The sequence below is a fragment of the Tursiops truncatus genome, chromosome 8 (assembly GCF_011762595.2).
Source record: "Tursiops truncatus isolate mTurTru1 chromosome 8, mTurTru1.mat.Y, whole genome shotgun sequence".
NCBI lineage: Eukaryota > Metazoa > Chordata > Mammalia > Artiodactyla > Delphinidae > Tursiops > Tursiops truncatus.
Window position 1 is genome coordinate 53,763,548 of NC_047041.1, and position 26,808 is coordinate 53,790,355.

Below are 26,808 nucleotides of genomic sequence, written 5' to 3' on the forward strand. Positions count from 1 at the left end.
CGGGGAATTAAGGTCCCACATGCCGTGGGTGTGGCCAAAACAAAAAGAAAAATAGACAAATGGGACCTAATTAAACTTAAAAGATTTTGCACAGCAAAGGAAACCATAAACAATAAGAAAAGACAACCCACAGAATGGGAAAAAATATTTGCAAATGATGCAGCCAACAAGGGATTAATCTCCAAATATACAAGTAGCTCATGCAGCTCAATATCAAAAAAAAACAAACAACAAACAACCCAATCAGAAAATGGGCAGAAAATCTAAAGGGACATTTCTCTAAAGAAGACATACAGATGGCCAAAAAGCACATGAAAAGATGCTTAACACTGCTAAGTATTAGAGAAACACAAATCAAAACTACAATGAGGTATCACCGCACACAGAATGGCCATCATCAAAAAGTCTACAAACAGTAAATACTGGAGAGGGTGTGGAGAAAAGGGAACCCTTCTGCACTGTTGATGGGAATGTGAATTGGTACAGCCACTAGGGAGAACAGTATGGAGTTTCCTTTAAAAAAGTAAAAATAGGGCTACCATATGATCTAGCAGTCCCACTCCTGGGCATAAATTAGGAGAAAACCGTAATTCAAAAAGATACATGCCCCCCAATGTTCATAGCAGCATTATTTACAATAGCCAGGACATGGAAGCAACCTAAATGTCCGTCAACAGATGAATGGATAAAGAAGATGTGGTATGTATATATATATAATGGAATATTACTCAGCCACAAAAAGAATGAAATAATGCCATTTGCAGCAATATGGATGGACCTAAAGATTATCATACTAAGTGAAGTAAGTTGGACAGTGAAAGATCGAATATCATATGATATCACTGATATGTGGAATCTAAAAAAAAGTGAGGGCTTCCCTGGTGGCGCAGTGGTTGAGAGTCTGCCTGCCGATGCAGGGGACACGGGTTCGTGCCCCGGTCCGGGAAGATTCCACATGCTACGGAGCAGCTGGGCCCATGAGCCATGGCCACTGAACCTGCACGTCCGGAGCCTGTGCTCCACAATGGGAGAGGCCACAACAGTGAGAGGCCCGCGTAACGCAAAAAAAAAAAAAAAAAAAGTGATACAAATGAACTTATTTAAAAAACAGAAACAGACTCACAAACAAACTTCTGGTTACCAGAGGGGAAAGGTGGGGGAGGGGAATAAGGAGTTTGGGATTAACATATACACACTACTATATATAAAATAGATAATCAATAGAGATCTACTGTATAGCACACAGATCTCAATATTCTAAAATAACCTAAATGGGGAAAAAAATCTGGAAAAGAATAGATATATGTGTATGTATTACTGAATCACTTTGCTGTACACTGAATCTAACACAACATTGTAAATCAGCTGTATTCCAACATAAAATAAAAGATTTTTTAATTTATTAATATATATCAATAATGCTATATGTTATATTTTTTAGATTCCACATATATGTGATATCATACAGTATTTGTCTTTCTCTGTCTGACTTATTTCACTTAGCATAATGCCCTCCAAGTCCATCTGTGTTGCTGCAAATGGCAAACTTTCATTCTTTTTTATGGCTGAGTAGTATTCCATTGCATATATCTACCACATCTTCTTTATCCATTCATCTGTTCATGGACACGTACGTTACTTCCATACCTTGGCAATTGTAAATAATGCTGCTGTGAACATTGGGTGCATGTACCTTTTCAGATTAGTGTTGTTGTTTCTTTTAGATATATATACCCAGGAGTGGAACTGCTGAGTCATATGGTATTTCTACTTTTAGTTTTTTGAGAAACCTCCATCCTGTTTTCCACAGTGGTTGCACCAGTTTACTTTCCCACCAGCAGTGTATGAGGGTTCCCTTTTCTTCACATCCTCACCAGCATTTGTTTGTGTTCTTTTTGATGATGGCCATTCTGACAAGTGTGAGTTAAATTTTTTTCTTGTAATAAAAAGTCATGTGGTAAGCAGTTCAGGTCTGGTTCAGCAGCTCCATGAAGCCGTCAAGTACCCTTCCTAATCTGCCATCCTTAGCATGTGGCTTTGATTGTTCCCTCTCCAGGTATTGTGTGCAGGCTCTGGACAAAAAGCAGGGGAGGGCTTCCCTGGTGGCGCAGTGGTTGAGAGTCCACCTGCCGATGCAGGGGACACAGGTTCGTGCCCCGGTCCGGGAAGATCCCACATGCCGTGGAGCGGCTAGGCCCGTGAGCCATGGCCGCTGAGCCTGCACGTCCGGAGCCTGTGCTCCACAATGGGAGAGGCCACAACAGTGAGAGGCCCGTGTACCACAAAAAAAAAAAAAAAAAAAAAAAAAGCAGGGGAAGGGGCAGAAGGCATAGGTCAACTGAACTTTGTAAGTCTCACCCAGATTTCCTCATGCATCTCATTGGCCAGAATTGGTTCACATGACCCTTAGCTATAAGGTATCTGAAGAGGCAAGTACTTTCTTGAACAAAATTAGAGTTGTAGTAGTAAGAAAGAAGAGGAGATTGATACTGGATAGGTAACTAGCAATGTCCTTCAGTGTTAACTTACATAGACATTCAGTGTTTCATTACATAGTGATTGGGATGGGTGGGAAAGCCCATAATAGGTGGTTAATAGATAATTGTTGAGTAAATGTGCTTTAAAAACCCACAGTAAGTAACACTTGTCTTGAATCACCTTAAGTTTGTCAAGCAATGTTGCTGTTGCATTGTGATTTTAGAGGTGAATTTTTCCTTGAGTCTTGTTACTTCAAATTTCATGTCTCTTAAACTTATTTGCATCTTCCTTTACAGTTAGTTTCCTTTTGACAGAACTTGTTAGAAATGCTTGTATAACTGAATGACCTTTTTACCAATTATGATTGTGCTTAAAATTTCATTTCATGTCATGGTTTTTGTGTCTTCGGTTTTAGGGATACATCCATGTGATCTACAGGAGCTAGAGATATAATTGTTGTTATGTTTTTCTCTTATAAGAGCTAAGTCAAAAAAATATATTGAATATTTCAGGGTTAAGAGAAATATAAGCCAGTGAAGAATAATTGTTGAGGTCACTTAGTCCAGCTGCTTTATTTATACATGAAGAAATGAGGATCAGAGAGTTTGTGACATATCTAAAGATACACCACTAGCTGAATTAGGATTACTGAACCTAGGAGTCTTGAAACTAATGTTACTCTTCATTTTATTTTGTCACGTTGTTACTCAAATCAAAATCAGTTTAAAGGACTTATTCATTCACCACCCCAAAAGCAAAGTGTCATTTTAGCTTGGGTGGGAGTCACAGTGAGAATCCTGGGTTGCTTTTTTTTTTGGCGGTACGCGGGCCTCTCCCGTTGCGGAGCACAGACTCCGGATGCGCAGGCTTAGCGGCCATGGCTCACGGGCCTAGCTGCTCCGCGGCATGTGGGATCTTCCCGGACCGGGGCACGAACCTGTGTCCCCTGCATCGGCAGGCGGACTCTCAACCACTGCACCCCCAGGGAAGCCCCTGAGTTGCTTTTGAACCAAAATATATAGAAAAAATATGAAATTGTGTTTAGTATACTCTTTGTATTAGGCTAAAGTTATTTATAAAGATGGTAATCTGTATTTTAATTGTTAACCAAGATATTTATTTAATTAGACTTCCTGATACATTAACCAATTTCAATGAAAGAATTTACTAAACCTACTTAATCAATGGGAAAGGGAAGACATTCAAACTAGATAATTTCTGCCATGTCTTTAATTTTCTTAGTGACATGCATATGTTAAATAAGTATATGACAGTTAAAGAGGGAGGCACAATACTCTAATCTCAGGTTCTCAGCAGTTATCAGTGGTTCTTGAATTTTTTATTTGCAGTATGATTGAACATAAAAGAAATGATGGTTTGTAATAAAAGTACTTAACTTTTTAAAAGAAATGTTGAATTCTCAGTTTAAAGAATATGTCCTACTTCATCTCACTTCTGTCTATTACATTTTATTCCCACGAAAACGTTGAAACTGGTGTATCAACTTGGCAAGAATCTGTTCATAAAAAAGTTTTTAATTCCTATCTTGGTAAAACTTCATTAAGAAGTGAGGTTTTTCAGTTGCAAGGATAGGGTGAGGAAAATTTAGGTAAAATTAGTAGTTAAAGAATTCTGAAAACACTGCTCAGATTCCCTGAGCACAAGTTTAAAGCGTATATGCATTCTCTGTAATTCCATTCAAAGATTTATGATATTTATTAAATATGACTCTTGTTATATTTATTTATTTATTTTTAATAAATTTATTTATTTTATTATTGGCTGTGTTGGGTCCTCGTTGCTGAGCGCGGGCTTTCTTTTAGTTGCGGTGCGCGGGAGCTACTCTTCGTTGCAGTGTGTGGGCTTCTCATTGCAGTGGCTTCTCTTGTTGTGGAGCTTGGGCTCTAGGTGCGCTGGCTTCAGTAGTTGTGGCACGCGGGCTCTAGAGCGCAGGCTCAGTAGTTGTGGTGCACGGGCTTAGTTGCTCCACGGCATGTAGGATCTTCCCGGACCAGGGCTCGAACCTGTGTCCCCTGAATTGGCAGGCAGATTCTTAACCACTGTGTCACCAGGGAAGCCCCATACTTTTGTTATATTTAAATTTGCACTATTAGATACTCCATGAAAGTTGGAAATATATAGCCGATAAGGTAAAAAGAGGAGTTGACAGATAAACACAGTTTCCTTATAAAATACTAACTTCTGAAATGTTCAGTAATGGCATTTGATAAAGTAAACTGTAATATAACCATATTGAGGGATGTTACCTAATTAAGTCAAATTTCTGTAAAGGCATTTAATATCATAAGAAAATGCTAATGTTTCAGTGAGAAAAATGGGGCAGCATGATCCCAGTGTTCTCAAAAATATATAAGACTAGAAGGAAGTAACCTAAAATAAAATATTAATAGTGATTGCCTCTGGGTATTTGGATTATGGGCATGTTTTTTGTTTCTCTGTTTTTCATTTTCTGTACAGAATTGTTACTTTTATAACCTGATAAAACATAAAACATTTTCCCACTGCCTTGCTCATGTTACCTCAGTTAAATGAAGTGCTCAGTGACTTGCAAAGAACAGTTGTCAGGTTTTAAAACAAATATGGTCTTTTGGAAATGTTTTATGATATATTCTTAGTTTCATATTTTTGAGCCATCACTGGAGCTTGAATAAATTATTTGAGATGCATAAATATTTACATTTCATTGAGAACATTGAAGCTAAAAGTTTAAAGCAGAAACCTGAGTTTTTCTAAATAATAGTTTTTTTAATATCTAAAAGTTGTACTTCAGAGTTTGGTAATTTTCTTTACTGTGTGATTTTATTTTTTATTGTCAGATGTCCAGTGACAGAAGCCACCTCTTTTAAGAGAGAAACTTTGAATGGATATATATTTTATGTTTTGCCTTATATATTTTATAATCTTGAATGCTTAGATTCATGTGAACGTTTTCTGATTTTTAGAGCAACGGAAGGAAAGTGAAAAGATGAAAAGTGTTGAGCAGCGAGTAGATTCAGAAAACTGTTCTACACCCAATGCTCTAGAAGAGACTACTGTGAAAATAGAAAAAGAAGATGAAAAGGAACTTGTAAAACTGCCTGTCATAGTGAAGCTAGAAAAACCTTTGCCAGAAAGTGAAGAAAAAAAGAGTATCAAAGAAGAAAGTGATTCCTTCAAGGAAAATGTCAAACCCGTAAAAGTCGAAGTGAAGGAATGTAGAGCAGATCCTAGAGATATCAAAGGTAGCATGGAGAAGCCAGAGCCTGAGAGGCTAGATTTTGCTGGCAATGTTAAATCTTCTCAAGAAATCACTGAGAAGTCTACTGAAGAAACCGAGAAGCTTAAAAATGACCAGCAGGCCAAGATACCACTAAAAAAACGAGAAATTAAACTGAGTGATGATTTTGACAGTCCAATCAAAGGACCTTTGTGTAAATCAGTTACTCCAACAAAAGAGTTTTTGAAAGATGAAATAAAACAAGAGGAAGAGACTTGTAAAAGGATCTCTACAATCACTACTTTTGGTCATGAAGGGAAACAGCTGGTAAATGGAGAAGTTAGTGATGAAAGGGTAACTCCAAATTTTAAGACAGAACAGATGGAGATGAAGTTTTATGATACAAAGGAAGATAGCTGTAGCCCCTCTAAGGACAGAAGTGTCATCATGGAGGGAAATGGAGCAGAGTCTTTAAATTCTTTCATAACGAGTATGAAAATAGGTGATCTTGAGAAAGAAGTGGTCACTTTAGGGAAAGATGCAGATAGTTCAATATCAGCCTTAGAGACACAGAGTCACAAAGGGCACATAGAGGAAACTGGTCCTCCAGAAATGGAAACTCCTCTTGAGACTTCTGAAATAGCAAAGGATCTCTCTTTAAAAACTGCTTTATCTACCGCTGAATCCTGTAGCATGAGAGTTGAAGAGAGGTCTCCCAAAAGTAAGAAGGATAAGCGCCCACCAGTCCTAGAATGTCTTGAAAAGTTAGAGAAGTCCAAAAAGACTTTTCTTGATAAAGACACACAAAGATTGAGTCCGATACCAGAGGAGGTTCCAAAGAGTACTGTAGAATCAGTAAACGCAGGGTTTCCCGAGACAGCTGAAACTTCTCCATCATCTAACGTGACTGTCCACTGTGAGAAACTAGCCTCAGAAAAAGAAGTGGTAGAGTGTCAGAATAGCAGTTCCACTGAAGGTCAGTCTTTGGAGAAAATAGACCCAGAAATTTTAAAAGTGGATGCTGAATCCACAAAGGTAGAAGTGGATGATCTGGACAATGCCCAGACCTCTGGCACAGGTGATCCTTCTGAGACAAAGGGTTCTATGCAAAAAAGCAAATTTAAATATAAGTTGATTCCTGAAGAAGAAACCACTGCCTCAGAGAACACAGAAATAACCTCTGAAAGGCAGAAAGAGGGTATCAAATTAACAATTAGGATATCCAGTCGGAAGAAGAAGCCAGATTCTCCTCCCAAAATTCTAGAGCCAGAAACCAAGCAAGAGAAGACAGAAAAGGAAGAAGAGAAAACAAATGTGGGTCGTACTTTAAGGAGGTCTCCAAGAATATCTAGACCCACAGCAAAAGTAGCTGAAATCAGAGATCAGAAAGCTGATAAAAAAAGAGGGGAAGGAGAAGATGAAGTGGAAGAAGAGTCAGCAGCTTTGCAAAAAACTGAGAAAAAAGAAAATTTGAAAAAAACAGAGAAGGATACAAATTCTAAAGTAACCAAGGTAAAATTTCTTCTACTCTGAGTTTTAATTTTTCTTAGAAATACTTGGCTCTGAGTGTTTGTAGCTGTTTGCTTTTGGCTAAATTAGCTCGTTCAAAGATAACTAAAAGAACAACCACCACAAAAAAGCCTCTCTTCCTATATCTGAGATGTTTTTTCTTAGTAGTTATCTCCAGACATTAAATTTCAGACTGTATAATCTTGTCATCTTTTAAACTTTTTCTCTATTATAGGCAACATAGAAATATATTCTCTGTATTGTAAACTATCCAAGTAATACCTAACCTGTATGATTGAAAAATGAAAATTCCTTAGAAACACTATTAACAGTTTGGGCTTCATCTCTTTGCAGTCCTTTTTCCATATATTCATGTCCATGTTCGTAAATACTTCCCATTCTTTTAAAAAATAGATCGAATCAAATTATTTTTCTATGAGCTTTTCACTTAACAGTGTGTGTCTGAACTCTACATATCAGTAGATATAGTCTACTTTTTGGTTATTGGCAGCCACGTAGTATTCCATAGTGTGGGTGTACCTCAGTTTATTTAACCACTCCCTGCTTGATTGACATTTAGGTCGTTTCCAATTTTTCACTATTACAGGCAGTGCTGCATTGAAGATCCTTTTGGACATGAGTGAGTATTTCTTTAGAATAGACCCCTAGAATTGGAATTGCTGGGTCAAGGGGCATATGTGTTTTAAGTTCTGATGGCTTTCTCTATATTGCCCTCCAAAAAAGGCCCAGTTAATGTACCTTCTCATTGCCAGTGTTTGAGAGTGCCTCTGTGTCCCCATTTTAATCATTAGTCATAGAGCCAGAATTTTTTTTTTCTATGACCCTCTTATTTTAAGCAAAATCTAGTACAAGTCTTTGGCTAGCCTATGGGAGTTTGTTGTAATTAAAAGTGCTACTTTTGTTTTTGATATATTTAAGTGGTCAGATTGTTCTTAATTGCAAGTGATCCTTTGTCCCCTGAAATACTAAATTTTTACTTAAAAAAAATTTCCCCTTCTGTTGTTAGAATTATTTTGGTCTTTGGTGGGGACTTACACTGTAGGAGTGAACAGAAATATGACTTAAAATATTGTGAAGCCAGCCAATAAAAAGCAGTTCCCAACATTATAAAGTTATTCTCTGAATAATATTTTTTAAGTTTATCAGGATTTTTGTATGCATTTTTGACCCATTAAATTTTTTAAATTCATCACTAATACGGGAATTAAATTTTTTATGTAACAATATAGTCATCGCTCTATTATAGAGCCTTTGAAAAGTGCATGATCTTTGACCCAGAATCCTCTTCGAGGAATTTATCCTAACCACAGAAGTGTGTGTAAAAGTTTGTATTTGCAAGGATACACTGTTTATGAAAGTGAAAAATGGAAAACTACCTAAATGTCTGTCTAGTAGTGGATTAGATAAATATAGCTATGTGATGGCTTATACATATATATACACACACACATGATGTTAGGAGACTATTTTATAACTAGGGAAAATAGTTGTAAGACAGAATGTTCATTATAATTCTCCCTTCCAAAAAGTAGAAAAAATTAATGGAAATATATACCAAAATTTAATAGTAGGTATATCTGTGGATGAAGCCACAATAATTTTTCTTTTCTTCTTTGTGTATTCACTAAATATTCTACAATGCACATGTAATCAGAAGTGTTTTTTTTTAACATTCTTATTACATCAGATTATCCTAATGTTTTATTTTATACAAGGTAAAACCCAAAGGCAAAGTTCGATGGACTGGGTCTCGAACACGTGGCAGGTGGAAATATTCCAGCAATGATGAAAGTGAAGGGTCTGACAGTGAAAAATCATCTGCAGCTTCGGAAGAGGAGGAAGAAAAGGAAAGTGAAGACGCCATCCTAGCAGATGATGATGAACCATGCAAAAAATGTGGCCTTCCAAACCATCCTGAACTAGTATGTACCTGATCTAAATGGACAGTATTCAAATTATTGGCATGCTGTGGTGTGAAGCAGCCTAACTTCTGGGTTTGATCATGATTTCAGTTTTATGTGTGCAAAATAGCCTTTATTTCTGTTTCTCAGATAATAACCCAACTCTAGGGAGGATTAGGATCTTGCTTTCATTCTTACCTGGCTTTATATTGATATTTCCTCTACTTAAGCATGCACTTCTAATCTCTTCTCACAGATCAATTAGTTTATTCAAATATTTCTATTCTGTTTTTTTCCTTTAAAGTTTTCTTCTTTTCCTTTAAGTTACTTTATAATGATATTTCTGAAGTGGCAGCTTTAAATAAGTAAGACCTGAAGGGCCTGTTGCGTTTCTGTAAAAACATGTAAGTCAAGTAGTAACCTAGTAGGGCTTTAAACTTTAGAAAGTGGACAGTTGTAAAAAAAATTTTAAGAGGATAATTATAGACTAGATATATTCAGAAAAATAGTGACAGATTTACATGGGACTTCCTTATTTAGGAAGTAAGTTCTTCAAAGATTGCCTAAATCAGGAAAACCAGTTCCTAACCTATATATGTAGTTTTGCAGTTCATAAGTGCTTTCTAAAGAACCTATTGAGGAAACACTCTTGTTATGCTCAATTCTATGCAACCGTTCTGTTCTTTTGAATAGATTTGACTTTAAAAGCAAGGTCCACCTATTAAGCAGAAAGAGACATAAAGAAAGAAACTTCCACATAGGTTGAGTTGTATGGGAGCAGAAATAAGTTATGTAAAGTTGCCAAGCACAGTTCCTGATAATCTGTTGTGTGCTGGGGTAAAGCTGTTTTCTTCCTACATGTGAAAATCGTATCTGGAAACCAAATCAGTGAAGTTCATCAAATTCCAGTAGTTGCAGAGGGTTCAAGTAAAAGATGTAACTTAGACCCAGAGAATAACTTTAGCTCCGAGAAGAACAGTTGTCAAAAGTACACTGAGAAGACCCTTCTAAGCATTTTTATGATCATCAAACTATAAAAGTTAGGTAAAGACTTTCGTGTGGAGAAGGGCAAAGAGAAGATTGAGATAGTGGTCTTTTCTGCCCCTAAATCAAGTAAAAATCAATATTTGTGTTCTTTCCCTACCATTTCCTAATATTTTTTTATACTGAGAGAATGCATTTTGACTGGGGCAGCAATAGACGTCAATGACAAAGGGGTGTGAAGAAATGAAAAGTAAAATGAGGTGAGCAGAAATGACACCCAGGAGATGGAGAAAGTTGTACCCTTCTTGGAACACACATAGGATTTTTATTTGGTTATCTTAATAACTGCTCTGAAAATCCCATTGCTGGTTATTGTGCCAAAGAGAAAGACATTGGAAACTGAAGATCCCAAATATGGTGGATTTCTTATGCTAGATATTTAAGGATAATCCTCAAATAAAAATATTAGGCAGCTGTTGTGTGTTAAGTGGTAGGGAAATGATGGTGAATTAGATGTGGTCCTTGTTCTCTTTGAGCTTACAGCAGAAAAGCAATAAATTCATAGATGAGTATAGAACTCTATCGGGTTTTTCAGATGTTTTAGTGAAAATAAGTGGATCATTGCCTGAAGCTTGGAAATCTCACGTAGTAGTATTTATTTTAATGGGTTTTTACCTTTCTTGAAGAATAGAGACAATCATCATTTTAGAAATAAACTGAATTCTAAAAGTTTATTTTTAACTTTGTTATTTGAAATTTAGATTATGTTTTAACATAGAAATGATGTGATAAATAGAATCAGGTGCCCAGGTTAGTCCACATATGCCTATGTAAGCAATCAATCACATAACTGAAGTATAATGTTACTATAACTTAAATTGAATTCTGGCTATTGGTAGCAAACGGAGAAGGGAGTTTTCCACTTTTAAAATGTGTGCACATTCCATCCCCCACTCTAAACCCTCCCCATGGTACATGTTAGCAATTCAGAAACTATATATAACTATATACAAATAAAACTATATACAAATAAATAAAGTGTAGATAATGGGAGCCAGCTTTCTCACTGGTAAAGGAGTTACAAATAAGGCTGAAGGCTAGAATGAACCCTGTGGTGCTGGATTAGATGGTGAGTTATTAGTATGAACTCATACTTATTTTAATATAGATATATGTACATACATGGGGTACTATACATACCTGTATTTCCTAGCTCTGTCCTCTGTGAGAACTTAGAATCAGGGATACCCAGGAGCTGTGAGCACTCAGCACCCAGATCTCGATTTCTAAATACCATTCTCCAATAAAGGAACCAGTGTTTCTGGGGAAAATGGCTGATTCTAAGGCTTGGGCAAGGAAAATATAAGATGTGCCTAGAGTATCCTGTATTACCAGAAAGTAAGGAAGTGCTTTAAAAAAAAATAAAAGCATGCAAATGAGTCCTAAGGACACAGGGGCCAACCTGAGAACTCCTAGTATATCAATGGCTAGAACAATTTGAACAATAAATTAAATATTTGTTTTAGATTATAACCCAACGAATAAAATAATATTCATTAGTTCATTCTGATAAAAATAAATAATTGAATAAACAAAAAAATGGGGTAATGGGGGAGGGACATTTTTTTTTTTTTACAGAAGAATTCCAAATAGCAAATGTTGAGGGCATGAGGAAAACAGAAAATCACCATTAGAACACCACAGTAATAATTGTTTTGTTTTGTTTTGCTTAGTTCCCAGACCAGGGATCGAACCCAGGTCCCAAGCAGTGGAAGCGCAGAGTCCTAACCACAGGACCACCAGGGAATTCCCAGTAATAATTATTGCAGCAAGATCCACTGATGAGTCCTAAAACTAGTGGGTGAAGCTGTAAGGAAAACCGGGGTATAGCATAACTTCAACATATCTTCCCCCAAAATATTTATTAATTACTGTGGTGATTTTAACTTATCTCTACAAATTCTTTGATACTCCTCTCTTCAGAAAGTGGAGCTTAATTCCCTTCCCCGTGAGTATGGGCTGGAGTTATCACTTTTAACGAGAATAGAGTATAGAAAGTGAAAAGTAACTTTACAGTGATAAAAAACAACAGACACTACTATAACCAAGTGATCAAAGTTAATATCACCAGTAATAAGTCATATTGTACAATTTGAACAGTAAGTTATCAAATTGTTACACTATCATGTACCCCCAGATATGATGTAGTGAGCAGGGCATTTCACCTCTATGGTATTCTCAAAAACCCGTAACTTCAGTCTAATCATGAGAAGACATCAGACAAACCCAAACTGAGGGCAGTCTGCATAATATCTGAGTAGTACTCTGCAAAACTGTCAAAGTCATGGAAAGCAAAGAAAGACCAAGAAACTGTTACAGATCAGAGGAAATTAAGAAGAGATGATGAAATGCAGTGTAATATCCTGGGTTGGATCCTAGAATCAAAAAAAGGACAATAGTGGAAAAACTGGTGAAGTCCGAATAATGTCTGTTGTTTAGTTAATAGTTTTATACTGATGTTAATTTCTTAACTTTTGGTAAATGTACCATGGTTATGTAAGATATTAACGTTAGTGTCCTATCTTGGCAACTCTTCCATAAATCTAAAATTATTTTAAAATAAATGATTTTTTTAAGTTCATGAGTGTGTACCATTTTAAGTTTTAGAGAACTGGTCATCTGAAACTCGAATAGCAAAAAATAATCAGCTTAAGATTAATTATTCGTAACTTTTTTATTTGAACATAATTGTCCTTAGTGTAGTTCCATTCCTCTCATGTTTGAATTTACATGATAAAAGGAGCCATGAATGTTTCTTACAGATATGTAATTGAAATGCTATTTACAGTGGAAATTATTTGTATTTTAAAAATCCTGTGTGTGGTAGGGAAGTTTATGGTACTTAAGCTATAAAACTTTGTTATAAAGAATGTGTTATATTCCTCATGGCGTACCAAAAAAGGATTGTAACTCTAGTTCAGAAAAGACTTGTTATTTTTCACTAAATTTATTAGCTTAACATATTATTTTTCTTGGTTCTAAATTTTAAAAAAAATCATATCTTAGAGGGGAGTTTCCTGGCGGTCCAGTGGTTAGGACTCCGCACTCTCACTGCCAAGGGCTCGGGTTCAATCCCTGGTCAGGGAACTAACATCCCACAAGCTGTGCAGTGAGGCCCCCCCCCCCAAAAAAAAGACATGTTAGGATCCTAATTAGCAGAGCTTTTTTATTATTATGCTATATGCAGATAAAGAGTATAGTATAGTATATTACTTAGTTTTATGCTAAGAAATATAGAATGTCTTTATTTTAACTTGAGTCATTGAATATTAGTCATAGAGTTAGGTTGACAATCTGTGGTTTATTTCAGATTCTCCTGTGCGACTCTTGTGATAGTGGATATCACACTGCCTGCCTTCGCCCTCCTCTCATGATCATCCCAGATGGAGAATGGTTCTGCCCCCCTTGCCAACATGTATGATGACCCAGCACAGTTTTGTTTTTCCAGTCTTTGATTTTATGTTTAAATTAATAATATTTCTTGACAGCCACTAAACATTTTAATCTTCAATTTGTAGATATTGTTCATCTCTTGTTTAAATTTCTGTGAAATTAGAGACTATTGATAAAAACTACCTTTTAGGGGTTCCCTGGTGGCATAGTGGTTGAGAGTCCGCCTGCCGATGCAGGGGACACGGGTTCGTGCCCCAGTCCAGGAAGATCCCACATGCCGCGGAGCAACTAGGCCCGTGAGCCATGGCCGCTGAGCATGTGCATCCAGAGCCTGTGCTCCGCCACGGGAGATGCCACAACAGTGAGAGGCCCGCGTACCACAAAAAAAAACCCAAAAAAACAACTACCTTTTATTAGTATCTTTTAGGTCTTCCCTTTATTTTTTTTCCAAAGCAATTCTTAGAAGACCTCTGGGTTTTGTAGAATTATAATCTCTGGTTTATTTTTTCTCACATTCATTAAAGGCACAAAAACCCCCCAAATTAAGATAATATACAAGGGAAGAAATAAGTTTCTTCCTTTTGTTTATCCCTTTGTTTCATTCTCTTTTTCATTTCTGCCTACCTTCTTTTTGTCAGTTTTATAGATGGTATTATGAATTATGCACCATTATAATGTTACTATGAATAGAAACATGGATTCTGTTTCTCTCGTATCTCGATTCAGGTGGATTTCTTTTAAAACTGAAGAGCAGGATATTTTTTTGCATCCAAGAGGTCCTTTCTCTCACAAGCCCAGTCTCATTTTACTTTAAAAATGATGGCGTTGGGACTTCCCTGGCAGTCCAGTGGTTAGGACTCCACACTTCCCCTGCAGGGAGCATGGGTTCGATCCCTGGTTGGGGAACTAAGATGCCGCAAGCCGCACAGTGCAGCCAAAACCAAAAAAGATGGCCTTTGTTGCATTTCTTAGTGAAGTGGAATGTTTTTGGCTTAGCATCACTTTTGCAGTTATATTCTTCAGCTCTGTTTTGACCCAGTAACCATGTGGCAAGGTTTTGTAAATTCTTTTCCATTCTCTTTTTTAAAAAATAGTGATTGGCACCATTGTATTTTATTGTACATAAACCTTCTTCCTTAAAAATGTCTTAGGATTTAAAAAAAAATTTTAATCACTGTCATGTATATACAGTGAACCAAATGCTATTTTAAACATTGATTACTGCCAGCAAGATAGGCATTGAACATGTTTCTCGGCAAAGCTATAAGTTTCTTTAACATGTGTGTTACTTTAAAGATACCCTGCTCATCTTCAGTTCAGTGGATGAACTGAAGCAGCATGTCTTTATTTAATTAAATATAAGGAACATTTCAGTGTTCACTACGTGGCCCCTTATCAGCTCTCAATAGCATGGTATCTGTAGCTAATAGGCAAGAGATAAATGATTGTGGAAAGGTGTGTAAAATGACACTCATCTGTTTTATTTTTTCAGAAACTACTGTGTGAAAAATTAGAGGAACAATTGCAGGATTTGGATGTTGCCTTAAAGAAGAAGGAGCGTGCTGAACGCAGGTATTGTGATATGTGTGTTAATGTTTTACTTGGGAATTTGACCTCAGAATTGTCTTCCTGTATAGACTAATGTGTCTGTCTAAAGCAGGGTTTGGCACACTCTGACCTGTGGGCCAAATATGGCCTGGCTAAGAATGGTTTTTTCTTTTTTAAATGATTAGAAAAAAACCAAAAACCATATGTCATGGCACATGAAAATTGTATATTCTGATTTCATTGTCCATAAGTAAAGTTTTATTGGAACATAGCCATGCTCATGTTTATATGTTGCCTGTGACTACTTTTGCACTACAGCAGTGGAGTTGAGTAGTTGCAACAGGGACCTTATTACCCAAACCTAATTTATTATCTGTCCTTTTACAGGAAAAGTTTGCCAATCCCTGATCTAAAATGTATATCAGAACCTACTCTGAATAAGTATTGACCCAAGTATTGTGGAGTATATGTAGCTAAGTATGTAGGGAGTACAAGAAAACTGTAAGAACTGGTCTACAGTTTAGTTACCCATGTCATCTCTTTGGGTGGGCAGAATTAACGCTGGTGAAATAAAGAGCATTTAAATGCTGAACTGTGTCCTATTGACTGTAAGCAATGCCTCCCTTTTCAATATGCCACTGCAGTGTGGTCTAAAGCAGTTGAAGAAGGCTTCTTGGAGGAGGTAAGATTGGAGTTGAGCTTAATCTTTAAAGGGGGCTCAAAATCAAGACAGTAAGTTTGTATTTATTTATATTTATATGTACCTTTGTTGATTAGTCTACTGCTAAACATTCATTCATTCCTACTGTGTTCCAAACTGAAGAGAAAAGATGAGTAAGACAAAGCTCTTGCTTACCTGGAGCTCACCTTCTACGAGAGGATGCAGATGTATGAACCAGTGATTCAATAAAGTAGACAAATCGAGGTATATTTAGAGCAATACTAGAACATTGTGGAGGAGCACTTTAGTTCTCCTAGGAGTTGGGGTTATCAGGGAAGTCCTTGGAAGATAACTAGGGGTTATATAGGAGGACATGCAGAGAAAGGATATTTCTGGCAAAGAGCACAGTACAAGCAGAGAGAGTGTAAAAGAGTGGTGGGGGATGAAGCTATAAAGGAAACTGAGGCCAAATTGTGAACAGCTTTGCATAACTGGCTAGGAAATTTGAATTATTCTCTAGAGGCATGGGGGAGCCATCAAAGGAGGAATGTGCATAATCAGACTTTTATTTCAGAAAAAATGCCCTGGTAACAGTAAGAAGAAGGAATTAGAGTTGAGGCTGTTGGAATAAAGTCTGTGAGAGCCAGTGAGGCCTGAACTAGAGCAGTCATCATGATAATACAGTAGAGAGGTTGAAGAGAATTTTCAGAGGATTAATCAGTAGGACTTGATGCCCATCTGAGAAAAATCTAAGCAGTGTCTCCTGATTGCTCCTTCATTTGCCGCTACTTTAACTCTTACCTCCTGTCACATAGTATTCCCCTCAAAACTTTAGTTTGCGTTGAGACAGTCTGCTCATTCCATAGTCCACACACTTTGTGCCAAGTTGAACCTTAAAAATGAGTTCAACTTCTAGATCCTTTTTCCTCTTTACTGCTCACCTTGAGCTCTCTCTGGCTCATGATGTATGCTGCTTAGTTTAAAGGCAAAGTTTATCTCTGAAGTTCACTAGGAGATAAAAGTAGTACTTTTTTTTTTAATTGGTTGTCTAAATACCTTTATATTTAGGAACTAACAGTCCTGTATACAGTTATTAGGACTATTTTGATGTACGAACTGCTCCTGTCATAATTTTTGACACTGGAAAAGATCTAACTAAGGATGCTTCAAATTAAATCATAATTAAAAATTAGACTCAGTCTTCCTGCAATCTGCCTGCCCTTCTGAGAAATGAGTTCATGTTCTGAAGCTGATCTGACTTAGCAGTGTAGATAGCTAATAGGCTCTCACCCTTCAAGGACTTGGAAGAAAGTAGATTCTCTCTAAAAGCCAAGAATGTAAACCACTAAGAGTTTGTCTCATACTCACATTATATCCGTTTATTCTTCGGAGGCCTGTGATGCTTGTACATTTTCTATGTGGAAAGATTGGTGAACGTATATTTTACTCTTGCCTCACACACTTCAGAATATGCTGCTGCAGTTAAATACTTTCAGTTTTAGAAATTTATGTTAAAATGTGCCACATTTGTTTATATTATTGGCCTCCCATTTACTAGTTCATCTACTTTCTCTTCTATCCTTGGTAATCCTCTTTACTTAAATGTCATCCTTTAAGAGGACATCTGTTATTGTGCCTTTACATCACACTAAATCCTATACGAGACCATTCTAACAAGGCAAGTTAACTGTTACTGTTGTTTGTGAATTCCCCCAAAAATCTGGTTAACAAAGCTTTCATTATTTATAACTCCTAATATATGTATATATTAGGAGCTCTAAATAGCAAAATATGTATGTTTCTAAAGTAAATAATATATTAACTGTAAATACAGGTGACTTCATCTCTTTTTAAAAGTGAGCATTTTTATTCATGCTGTTTCAAATCTGTGAAATAATTTCTCTAGCATTCATCCTAACAACTTAGAGCCTTGCTTACTGTCTATGTCATAGTGCTAGAGCATCTTTCCCCTTGTTTGTTCTTTTAGTCAACATTTAATGAACATTTATTGAGCACCTGCTTTATGCTGGGCAATGTAATCAACATGAGGTGTATGACATGTGGCTCTACGGTATGGTGGAAAAGAAGGATGTGTCAGTGAGTAATTAGTACTAGCCAGCAACTGTCTATAGAGCTGGAGCTGTGATGCTCTGTGAAATCTCATGTTTCAGTCCATTCAGCTGATATGTAAATGTCCCTTCCTGGACTTGGTGCCAGAAATTATTGGGAATTCAAATAGCTATGTACTTCCAAAGTACTATTACTAGTGCTTTGCTAGCAGAGAGTTGGATTTAATCAGGGTTGGAATTTTCCAGGTAATATAACAGAGGGAAGGAGAGAAAGAGACAAGGAATTTGAGAGTGTATGCAAAGGAGTATTTGTAATGATGGACCATGGAGTCTAAGCCAGGTAAGGGGGAAAGTAAGGACACAAAGGGAGTGCCGGACAGTGAAAAAAGGGTAGGGTCAATGGATAGAGCTCCCACTGGAGTCAGGGAATGGTTGAAATCAGTGTAACAGAGGGAGTGAGCTGGAAAGTGAGTCAGTAGAAGTCAGAGAACAGGTTCCTTGAAATTGAAATTTTAGAAAGGGTGTGGTTATTGGTAATAAGGTCTGGGCCCAATATGATCATTGAGCTAGGTGGTGAGATAGAATGGAAGATGTGACTTTCCGTAAGATTACTGAGCAAGAGAATGCCTTGATGAGAAATCATACCTACCGTCAAGATCTTACTCAGATATTACCACCTATTTAAAGCCTTCCCGAGTTTCTCAGCTCTTCAGAGAAAATCCATTCCTTTTTCTCATTTCCATTATACCTGTTCGTAATGGACTACAGTTAGCTGTTAAATAATTGTGAGGGCAAGAACTATGTCTCATTTACCTTTCGATTTCCAAGCCTGACACAAGTCAAGACCTAACATGGAACATGACTAAGTGTTTTTTCCATTGAGTTGAGAAGAGAAATAATGGTCAAGTGAAAATAGAGCTTTTGAGGAAACTGATACCACAATAAACTTGGTTAATGTAAAGAGGGACATGTCAAACATATTTAATAACAGAGAGCTGAAGTTTTGAATTATCCACGTAGCCTTTCCTATTAATTTCAGCTAGTACTGTTCTTCCTTTCCTAGTTTTTAGTTCATTAACTATACTAATTTTTTTAAATGTTTTGATTAAAATAACTTTATTTTCTTACATGCCAGTTTTATTTAATAGCTTCATAACCCATCTCTTAAAATGACTATAAAATTCTTGTTAGCCCAGGGTTTATGGGGCAGTAAAGGCTGTGTTCTAAAGGACCCACACAACTGGATCATTAATGTCCTATATGGGACATCACAAATAAAGGGAGGAAGAGTGGTTACTATTTCTGTTTAGTTGAACATACACTGGCATGTATGTAAAAGCTCAGCTGTTCTTGGTGTATTTGAATTAACTTTGGGAGAACCAGAGAAAGCTTCTGTTCTGTATAGCAATTTGTTGTGTAAAATTTGTTGAATTAAAATCAACAAAGATTTCTTTGAAATGAAACTCTATGTCATTAGTGTCCATAAATCCACATTTTCTGGAGAAGTCTTCACTGGCTCTGAAGATATCTTTGTTGTAAGCATCCTAGAGTGCAGAGACATATGGCTGTATTGCTGGTTTTCTTCTCTGCAAACAAGAAGTGGATGGTCTTAGAATCATTCACATACGATATTACTGAGAACTTCCAGCATAACAAAGATCCAGTTTGTCCAGAGTTGGTGTTCCATCTAATCACTTCATCAGTGAGTCACAAGCATGACTCTTTTCATCAGATTTCCTTGTCTGTTTCACTTACAGGTTTTATTTTACCTGGCATAAGTCACTTCTAAAGCTAAGTTTTCATACCTTTAGGAAGTGTTGTGCCTGCCACAGATACCAATATTATAAGTTTCATGGATAATAACTAACATGTCTGTGACCTAGCTTCTGCTGTTACCATGAATCATAATTTTAGTATTATCTGTGTTAGTAATGTTTTCATAACAATTTTATTTTTAGCAAATCTCACTTTGTGTGCTTTTTTGTTTTTTACTTAAAGGAAAGAACGCTTGGTGTATGTGGGTATCAGTATTGAAAACATCATTCCTCCACAAGTAAGTTTCTGGTTTATAGCATTTTTAAAGAGGAGACTGCCAAAATTGTTCTCAAATTTAACTCACTTTATGTAATATGAGTGGTTTTAAATATATAGTATACCTATTTTATTAAAAATGAAAATTTAGCACCTTAAAGACATCACCCAGGGCTTCCCTGGTGGCGCAGTGGTTGAGAGTCCGCCTGCCGATGCAGGGGACACGGGTTCGTGCCCCGGTCCGGGAAGATCCCACATGCCGCGGGGCGGCTGGGCCCGTGAGCCATGACCGCTGAGCCTGCGCGTCCGGAGCTCCGCAACGGGAGAGGCCACAACAGTGAGAGGCCCGCGTACCACAAAAAAAAAAAAAAAAAAAGAAATCACCCATTTCCCTCATGATTTAAATTATGTGTATGCAGATAGCCCCAAAATGTAATATCACATCCAAACCAAGTTAAAGCTCACCCCACGGAGTTTATGTTCTTTTTTTTTTTTTTTTTTGTACCCTAAATTGGGTAATTCGTTTTTAGCTTCTTTATGTGCTATTTATGTGAAGTGACTAAAAAATAGTTCAGGGAGATTTGGTTTTTAATTCCCTCCTTTGGGGGTTATCAGAAACTTCAGTTTGTGTTCTTACAGTTCAGTTTCTTTGAAGGGATACCATTGTTTTGCAGTTATTAATCTAATTTATAATTGAGAAAGCTATCTCATGAGTGAAAGTATATGTAACGTGATATTCATTTGAAATGAAGAAATTTTCTTAGTTTCATATGCAGTTTCATTCAGGCTTAATTAAATCACACACTGAAATAACCTGTCTTGGTTAGTTATTTTTCTGGAGCACCTTGCCCCTTTCTTCTTCTAAACCCATTATTTCATTTATTCAGCATATCTTTTGATTTATGTGTGTTAAGTTACATTATCGGTGGATAGACTTCATCATGATTGTTTTAAAAGAGGTAATTATAAACTCACAAAAGCATAAGTTTAATACAGAAGTGTTTTCATCCTTTGATCACCAATATTCTTTTTGATCTCTGTACTTAGTGTTGCCATGTTTATTCAGTTTTATGGGAATCATTTCACTTTTTTTAAACCTTTCACATGTGCTGCCTAGATGGACATTAGAAAGCTGTTAATTCCAAGGAACTTTGTTCTGTTGTGATTAATAACCTATATACTTATTATCATATTTTTAAACCAGGAGCCAGATTTTTCTGAAGATCATGAAGAAAAGAAAAAAGATTCCAAAAAATCCAAAGCAAACTTGCTTGAAAGGAGGTCAACAAGAACACGGAAATGTATAAGTTATAGGTATGAAATCTGTGAGAATGAAGGAGTGGAAAATGTTTTTGAAACAACCTGACCCCAAAGTATATGCTTTTCCCATTACGATGACAGTGATGATTAGAAATTGTATATATATTTCTTACTTACCGTCTTTAGAATCATAGAATTTTAGAGCAGCCAACATCATCTTTTCCAAATGTAATTTGCTCGTGTTATCCTCTTCTGTTTAACATACTTTGTCCAATTTCTGTAGCTCTGGGGATAAGAACCGATGCCTTTAACAAGGCCCACAGGCACTACATAGCCTGCCCTGCACTTAGCCTTTCAGCTCCACCTCATCCACATTTTCCCTTACTCTCTCAGGTCAGCCACACTGTCTTCTTTCGGTCCCTTTGTGTAGACTGTTTACTTGAATTTCCCTCCTGTTTTTTACCTTGTTAACAATCCTCTCTTAATCAAACCCCTCTATTATATGCCCTCATAGCAACCAGTTTTTTTTCTTGAAAGTACTTCTATATTTGTAACAATCGTGATTTTAATTTTTTGATTAATATTGCTCTCCTGCACTATACTGTTAACATGAAGGTAAGTACCATGTCCGTGTTATGCATCCCTCTGTTCTTTACAGCTAGCATGGTGCTCCATCAGTACCTATTGAGAGACTCAATAAATATAGTCTGGTTTACCATCTGCCACCAGAAATATCAGAGAGAGATTTTTCCATAGTCACTCTGTTAGTAGCTAAACCTAGACTAAAACCTTATCTTCTAATTGTTTGTTCGTCTAGTGTTCTTTCCACGACACCACCCTGTCTCACTCAAATAATAAATAAATGATATTTTAATTATTTTAGACCATTGTTAGACAACACCAAAACAGTCTTTTAACTTGAGTAACTGGAGATGGAAAACAGAGTTGATTTTATAGAACTTTAAGCTTGTTTCCTGTTTATAAACTTTTGTCAGTGATCATGAAAGAGTTCCCCTTGTGTAGTTTCTGTTGTTATTGTTAAAACTTTATTTTGGGTTGGCCGAAAAGTTTGTTTGGGTTTTTCCATAAACTGTTATAAATAAAATAAAATGCAGTAGGATCAGTAAGAGTAAAATCCTTAATATTTAGGGGAATGGTGTCCATCTTATTCCTTAAAAAAAAAAAAAACTTTTTAAAAGTACCGTTTTTTAATAAAATCATTAAAACTAGTGAAGTCAAAACCTACTAATGGAAAGTGCAAGTGTTAAAGTCAATTCTACTAAAACACAACAAATGCATTCCTAAAAATTGCCATTGTGTGCAAAATTGCACAAAAACTATAGGGATTATGGGAAATATGGAGTTAGGGTCACACACTCAAAAACTTCATTAGTGACACATTAAAAAAGAAGATAACAATGGGAGTACCATTTGACACATCTTAAGTGGTTAAGAAATAACAAGTACTACAATAAATATGACATTTTATGTTGAAAAAAGACCTGAAGCTTGTCTGTGGAAGTGATTGTGAGGAGAGTTGCAGTTTGTAAATTATTGTGTAGTGGTAGAAGGAGAGTTACTTGAAATCAGCCAGAAACTTGTAATACCAGATGCAGATGGCTCTAGCTTATAACACACATGATGAGCTTGGGTAGCTGGTAAATATTTGTAAGATGTGTGCACGTGTTTGTTTTGTGTATTCCTACACAGCTGGTGCAGTTTTCTACATTTACCTAGTGTTTCTCACAAGGAAAATTATATATAAGCAAGTATGAAATACATGTTATGCTTGAATTATTTCCTGATATATCAGTTATGTTGGAACAAATTTACATTATCAGAACAAGCATCATAGGGGAACTGTATTGTCTTTCAATCCTGATGTAATTGTGGTTTTCAGTGGGAGAAGAAATTTGTTTTATTAGCATTTCATCTTGGGTATATACCCAGAAGTGGGATTGCTGGATCATATGGTAGTTCTGTTTTTGTTTTTTTTGAGGAACTGCCATGCTGTTTTCCATGGCAGCTGCACCATTTTCCATTCCCACCAGCAGTGTACAGGGTTTCTGGGTCCTCCACGTCCTTGCCAACACTTGTCTGCTTTTGTTTTTTTCATGGCGGCCATCCTAGCAGATGTGAGGTGATGTCTCATGATTTTGATTTGCATTTCCTTGATGGTTGGTGATGTTGAGCATCTTTTCATGTGCTTGTTGGGCATTTGTATGTCTCTTCTCAGTTTTTCTTTTTTCCTTCTGCTTCTTAGTAATTTTTTCTTTTTCTTTTTTTTTTTTTTTTGCGGTACGCGGGCCTCTCACTGCTGTGGCCTCTCCCATTGCGGAGCACAGGCTCCCAACGCTCAGGCTCAGGGGCCATGGCTCACGGGCCCAGCCACTCCGCGGCATGTGGGATCTTCCTGGACCGGGGCACAAACCCGTGTCCCCTGCATCGGCAGGTGGACTCTCAACCCCTGCGCCACCCAGGGAAGCCCCTAATATATTTTTTTTAAGTTTTATTCGTCATATTCAAGCTCTAATAAATACACCTAGAATTTACTTTGTACATGGGCTGCAATGGGACTGTTGTGAGGATAAAATCTAAAGCACTTAATATATCAACACAGAAAAGAAACCCTCCCCCCCCAAAAAAAAATTTCATCACTACTATCATTTAATAATTGTTTATCGGATTCTTATAGCTCCTAATAGAGGATGATGTCAAAGTTGACTGGAAGGAGAGCATTGAATTGAGGGCCAGAAGACTTCAGATTATAGCCCTCACCACGCCACTAATTAGCCATATATCTTTGAGTGGTTGGTCCATTTCCCTGGGTCTTGGTTGACATACCTATGATGGTGAACTAACCCAGATGATCCCTTCAGCTTAAAATTATATAACAGTAATATAAACTATGTTTTTTATCATAATATGTATTGTGTGATTCATTTATTTATACCCTGCCTAGTTCCCAAAAGGAGGTAAGGAAGATGCACATTCTTATGTAAGGAGCAACTTTTTAAGTATAACACCAAACACAGAAAAAATAGTGAAAAGGAAATTTGATTATATAAAATTAAGAAAGACTCAGACAAAAAGCACTTACAAAAGAAAATGTTTGCTTGCAAAGAAATTTTGTAAAGGAGTTAAAATTCAAAAGGAATGGCTTATGCGTTTTTAAAATAACAGTGAGTATATAGTTTTTTTCATAGTGGAAATAGTTTTTCCACATGGTGTCTGCAAAGACTGTTGCATACTTCAGACATTAACATTTCTGAAGTCAAGGATAAAAAGCCATTTTTGTTAGGAAATCAGTTCCTTAAGAAAAATTAAGTTTCCATGTATTTTGAAGACTAGAACTAGACAGCATGATTTGTGTTTGTTTGTTTATTTGAGAGGGATGCTGACTGGGGATGGGATGGGCACATATTTGTAATGATAGCAGGACAAAATGTCAGTCTTCCTGTCTCAAAACTTGAAAAAATAAGCAAAGGTTAAAGGGGAAATACACTTTGGGGACTTCCCTGGTGGTCCAGTAGTTTAGACTCAGCACTTCCACTGCAGGGAGCATTGGTTTGATCCCTGGTTGGGGAACTAAGATCCCGCATGCCATGGTATGGCCCAAAAAAAAGGGGGGGCGAGGAATACACTTTGGATAGAAATAACTGCAACATATGACAAAGATGTTAAAATCTTTAATACATAAAAAGCTCTTACAGATCTGTAAGGAAAGATGAATATACTGGCTAATAAAATGGGGAAAGGACACAAACCAGTACTTGCGAATGAAAAAGGAAAAATGACCAGTAGACATGAAAATAATATTGGCTTTACTGGGTATTCAAATTAAAATTAAGGAACAAAATAATTTTGTTTTTCCGTATTAGCAAAAAAATCTTAATGGTAAAATTCACTTCATGGTTGTATTTTAAATTGCTACAACCCTTGAAGAACAATTTGTATGCCTTTAAGCCAACAATTTTATTTGTAGCAAGAATACCAGGAACAAACCTATAATCCAACAAAATCTCATAGTGGAACCAAGGGGCATCTCACCAAACAAAAGAAAAGATAGAGTTATGAAAAGATACTGAGGAATGGTAGAGTTTAGATGAAATTTAAATGAAGAGTAAGGCTCAAAGCAAAGCAGGACTGTGAAAGGGTCAGTATCATATGTGTACGGCATGGTAGACACAGGGTCCTATTTACTTGAAAACAATGAAGATAGAGTGTGGAGTGTTGTGTCCAACCCCTTATCCAAACTCTGAATCTGGAATGTAAATCAAGGCTGCTTATTTGTGTTAAAAGTGACTTAGATCCTCTAGGCAGGGGTGGGTGTTTCATTCTTACTGCTATAATTTCCTTTGTCCAAGGGTTCTGATGGTCTCTGAATTTAGAAAACAGAGTGTCTCAGTAAGAAAGTAGTAGTGGCTCAAAGAAATAGATTGTTATGGCACTTTACAGCTGCATCTTGTCCTTCGGAGAAATCCTGTTTTCCATTAACTTTATATCTGGCTGTATCTGAATCTGTTATTCTAGCCTGATGAATAGATACACCGATTTTTACTTTCTCAGAATTTATCTTAAGGAAAAGCTAAGCTATATCTATAAGGATGTTTTTCATAGCATTGTTTATAATCATGAAAAATTGGAAGTAAACTGTTGCATGTAAAAATATGTAGAAGAAGAGTTCTTAACCTGAAACTTGTGAATCCTCTGAAATTATATGTAAAATGTTATGTTTGTGTAGGTATATATTTTCCTAGAGAGGAAATCTATAGCTGTAATGAGTTTCTCAACTCAAAAGGCAAAATATTTGGCTATTAGTCATTGTTTTTTTTTTAAGGATTTTTGATTTTATCCTTTTTTCTTTTTGGCTGCGTTGGGTCTTCGTTGCAGTGTGCGGGCTTCTCATTGCGGTGGCTTCTCTTGTTGCGAAGCATGAGCTCTAGGCTCGCGGGCTTCAGGAGTTGTGGCACACGGGCTCAGTAGTTGTGGCTCGCGAGCTCTAGAGCACAGGCTCAGTAGTTGTGGCACACGGGCTTAGTTGCTTTGCAGCACATGGGATCTTCCTGGACCAGGGATCAAACCCGTGTCCCCTGCGTTGGCAGGCAGATTCTTAACCACTGCGCCACCAGGGAAGTGCTGGCTATTGGTCTTAACTCTGTTGTTAATCACTGTGTAACTTTAATCCAATGCTGTCCAATTTACCGTGGTTATGGAAATGTTCTGTTACTTTGCTGTCCAGTATGGCAATCAGTAGCCATATGTCACTGTTGAGCACTTGAAATATGGCTAGTGAGGAACAGCATTTTTTAGTTTAATTATTTTAAATATAAATAGCCACATGTGGCTAGTAATTACCATATTTAGCATGATCTTCAAGTCACTTTATCTTTTGGTCACCTCAGTTCTAAAGTGAAAGGAGTTTTGTATGTGAATAAATCTTAGGAATCATCTAGTCTTGGTTTTTTGCTTTAAGTTGGAGGAAATAGCCCTTGTGAGATAAAGTATGTTTACCTAGTTTTAAAATTCTGACCATCTGTATATGAATTTCAGTAATAATAATAATAATATAATCTTTAATAACAACAGTAGTATACTTCTCACACTTAGTATTATTTCTGGAACACGAATTTTGTTCAGTTTACCTTGTCATATGATTTGTATAATCGGGTTGGC

At 36.7% G+C, this 26,808-nt stretch overlaps 1 protein-coding gene and 1 long non-coding RNA gene across 4 annotated transcripts in view; one reads left to right on the forward strand and one right to left on the reverse strand.

Moving 5' to 3' along the window:
- Positions 1-26,808, forward strand: part of RSF1 (remodeling and spacing factor 1) — a 169,779-nt gene that overhangs the window by 128,329 nt on the left and 14,642 nt on the right. For all 3 annotated transcript variants that reach the window (XM_033862193.2, XM_033862192.2, XM_019948666.3), the window contains exons 6-11: positions 5,442-7,207; positions 8,941-9,147; positions 13,481-13,585; positions 15,056-15,135; positions 19,840-19,894; positions 21,077-21,186. In XM_033862193.2, the coding sequence (XP_033718084.1) occupies positions 5,442-7,207; positions 8,941-9,147; positions 13,481-13,585; positions 15,056-15,135; positions 19,840-19,894; positions 21,077-21,186 (2,323 nt within the window). The remainder of the gene's footprint in view (positions 1-5,441; positions 7,208-8,940; positions 9,148-13,480; positions 13,586-15,055; positions 15,136-19,839; positions 19,895-21,076; positions 21,187-26,808) is intronic.
- The window catches only part of LOC109552319 (uncharacterized), a 29,148-nt gene continuing 23,524 nt past the window's right edge, over positions 21,185-26,808 (reverse strand). The window contains exon 3 of the long non-coding RNA XR_002179107.3: positions 21,185-21,417. This is a non-coding gene — a long non-coding RNA (uncharacterized lncRNA). The remainder of the gene's footprint in view (positions 21,418-26,808) is intronic.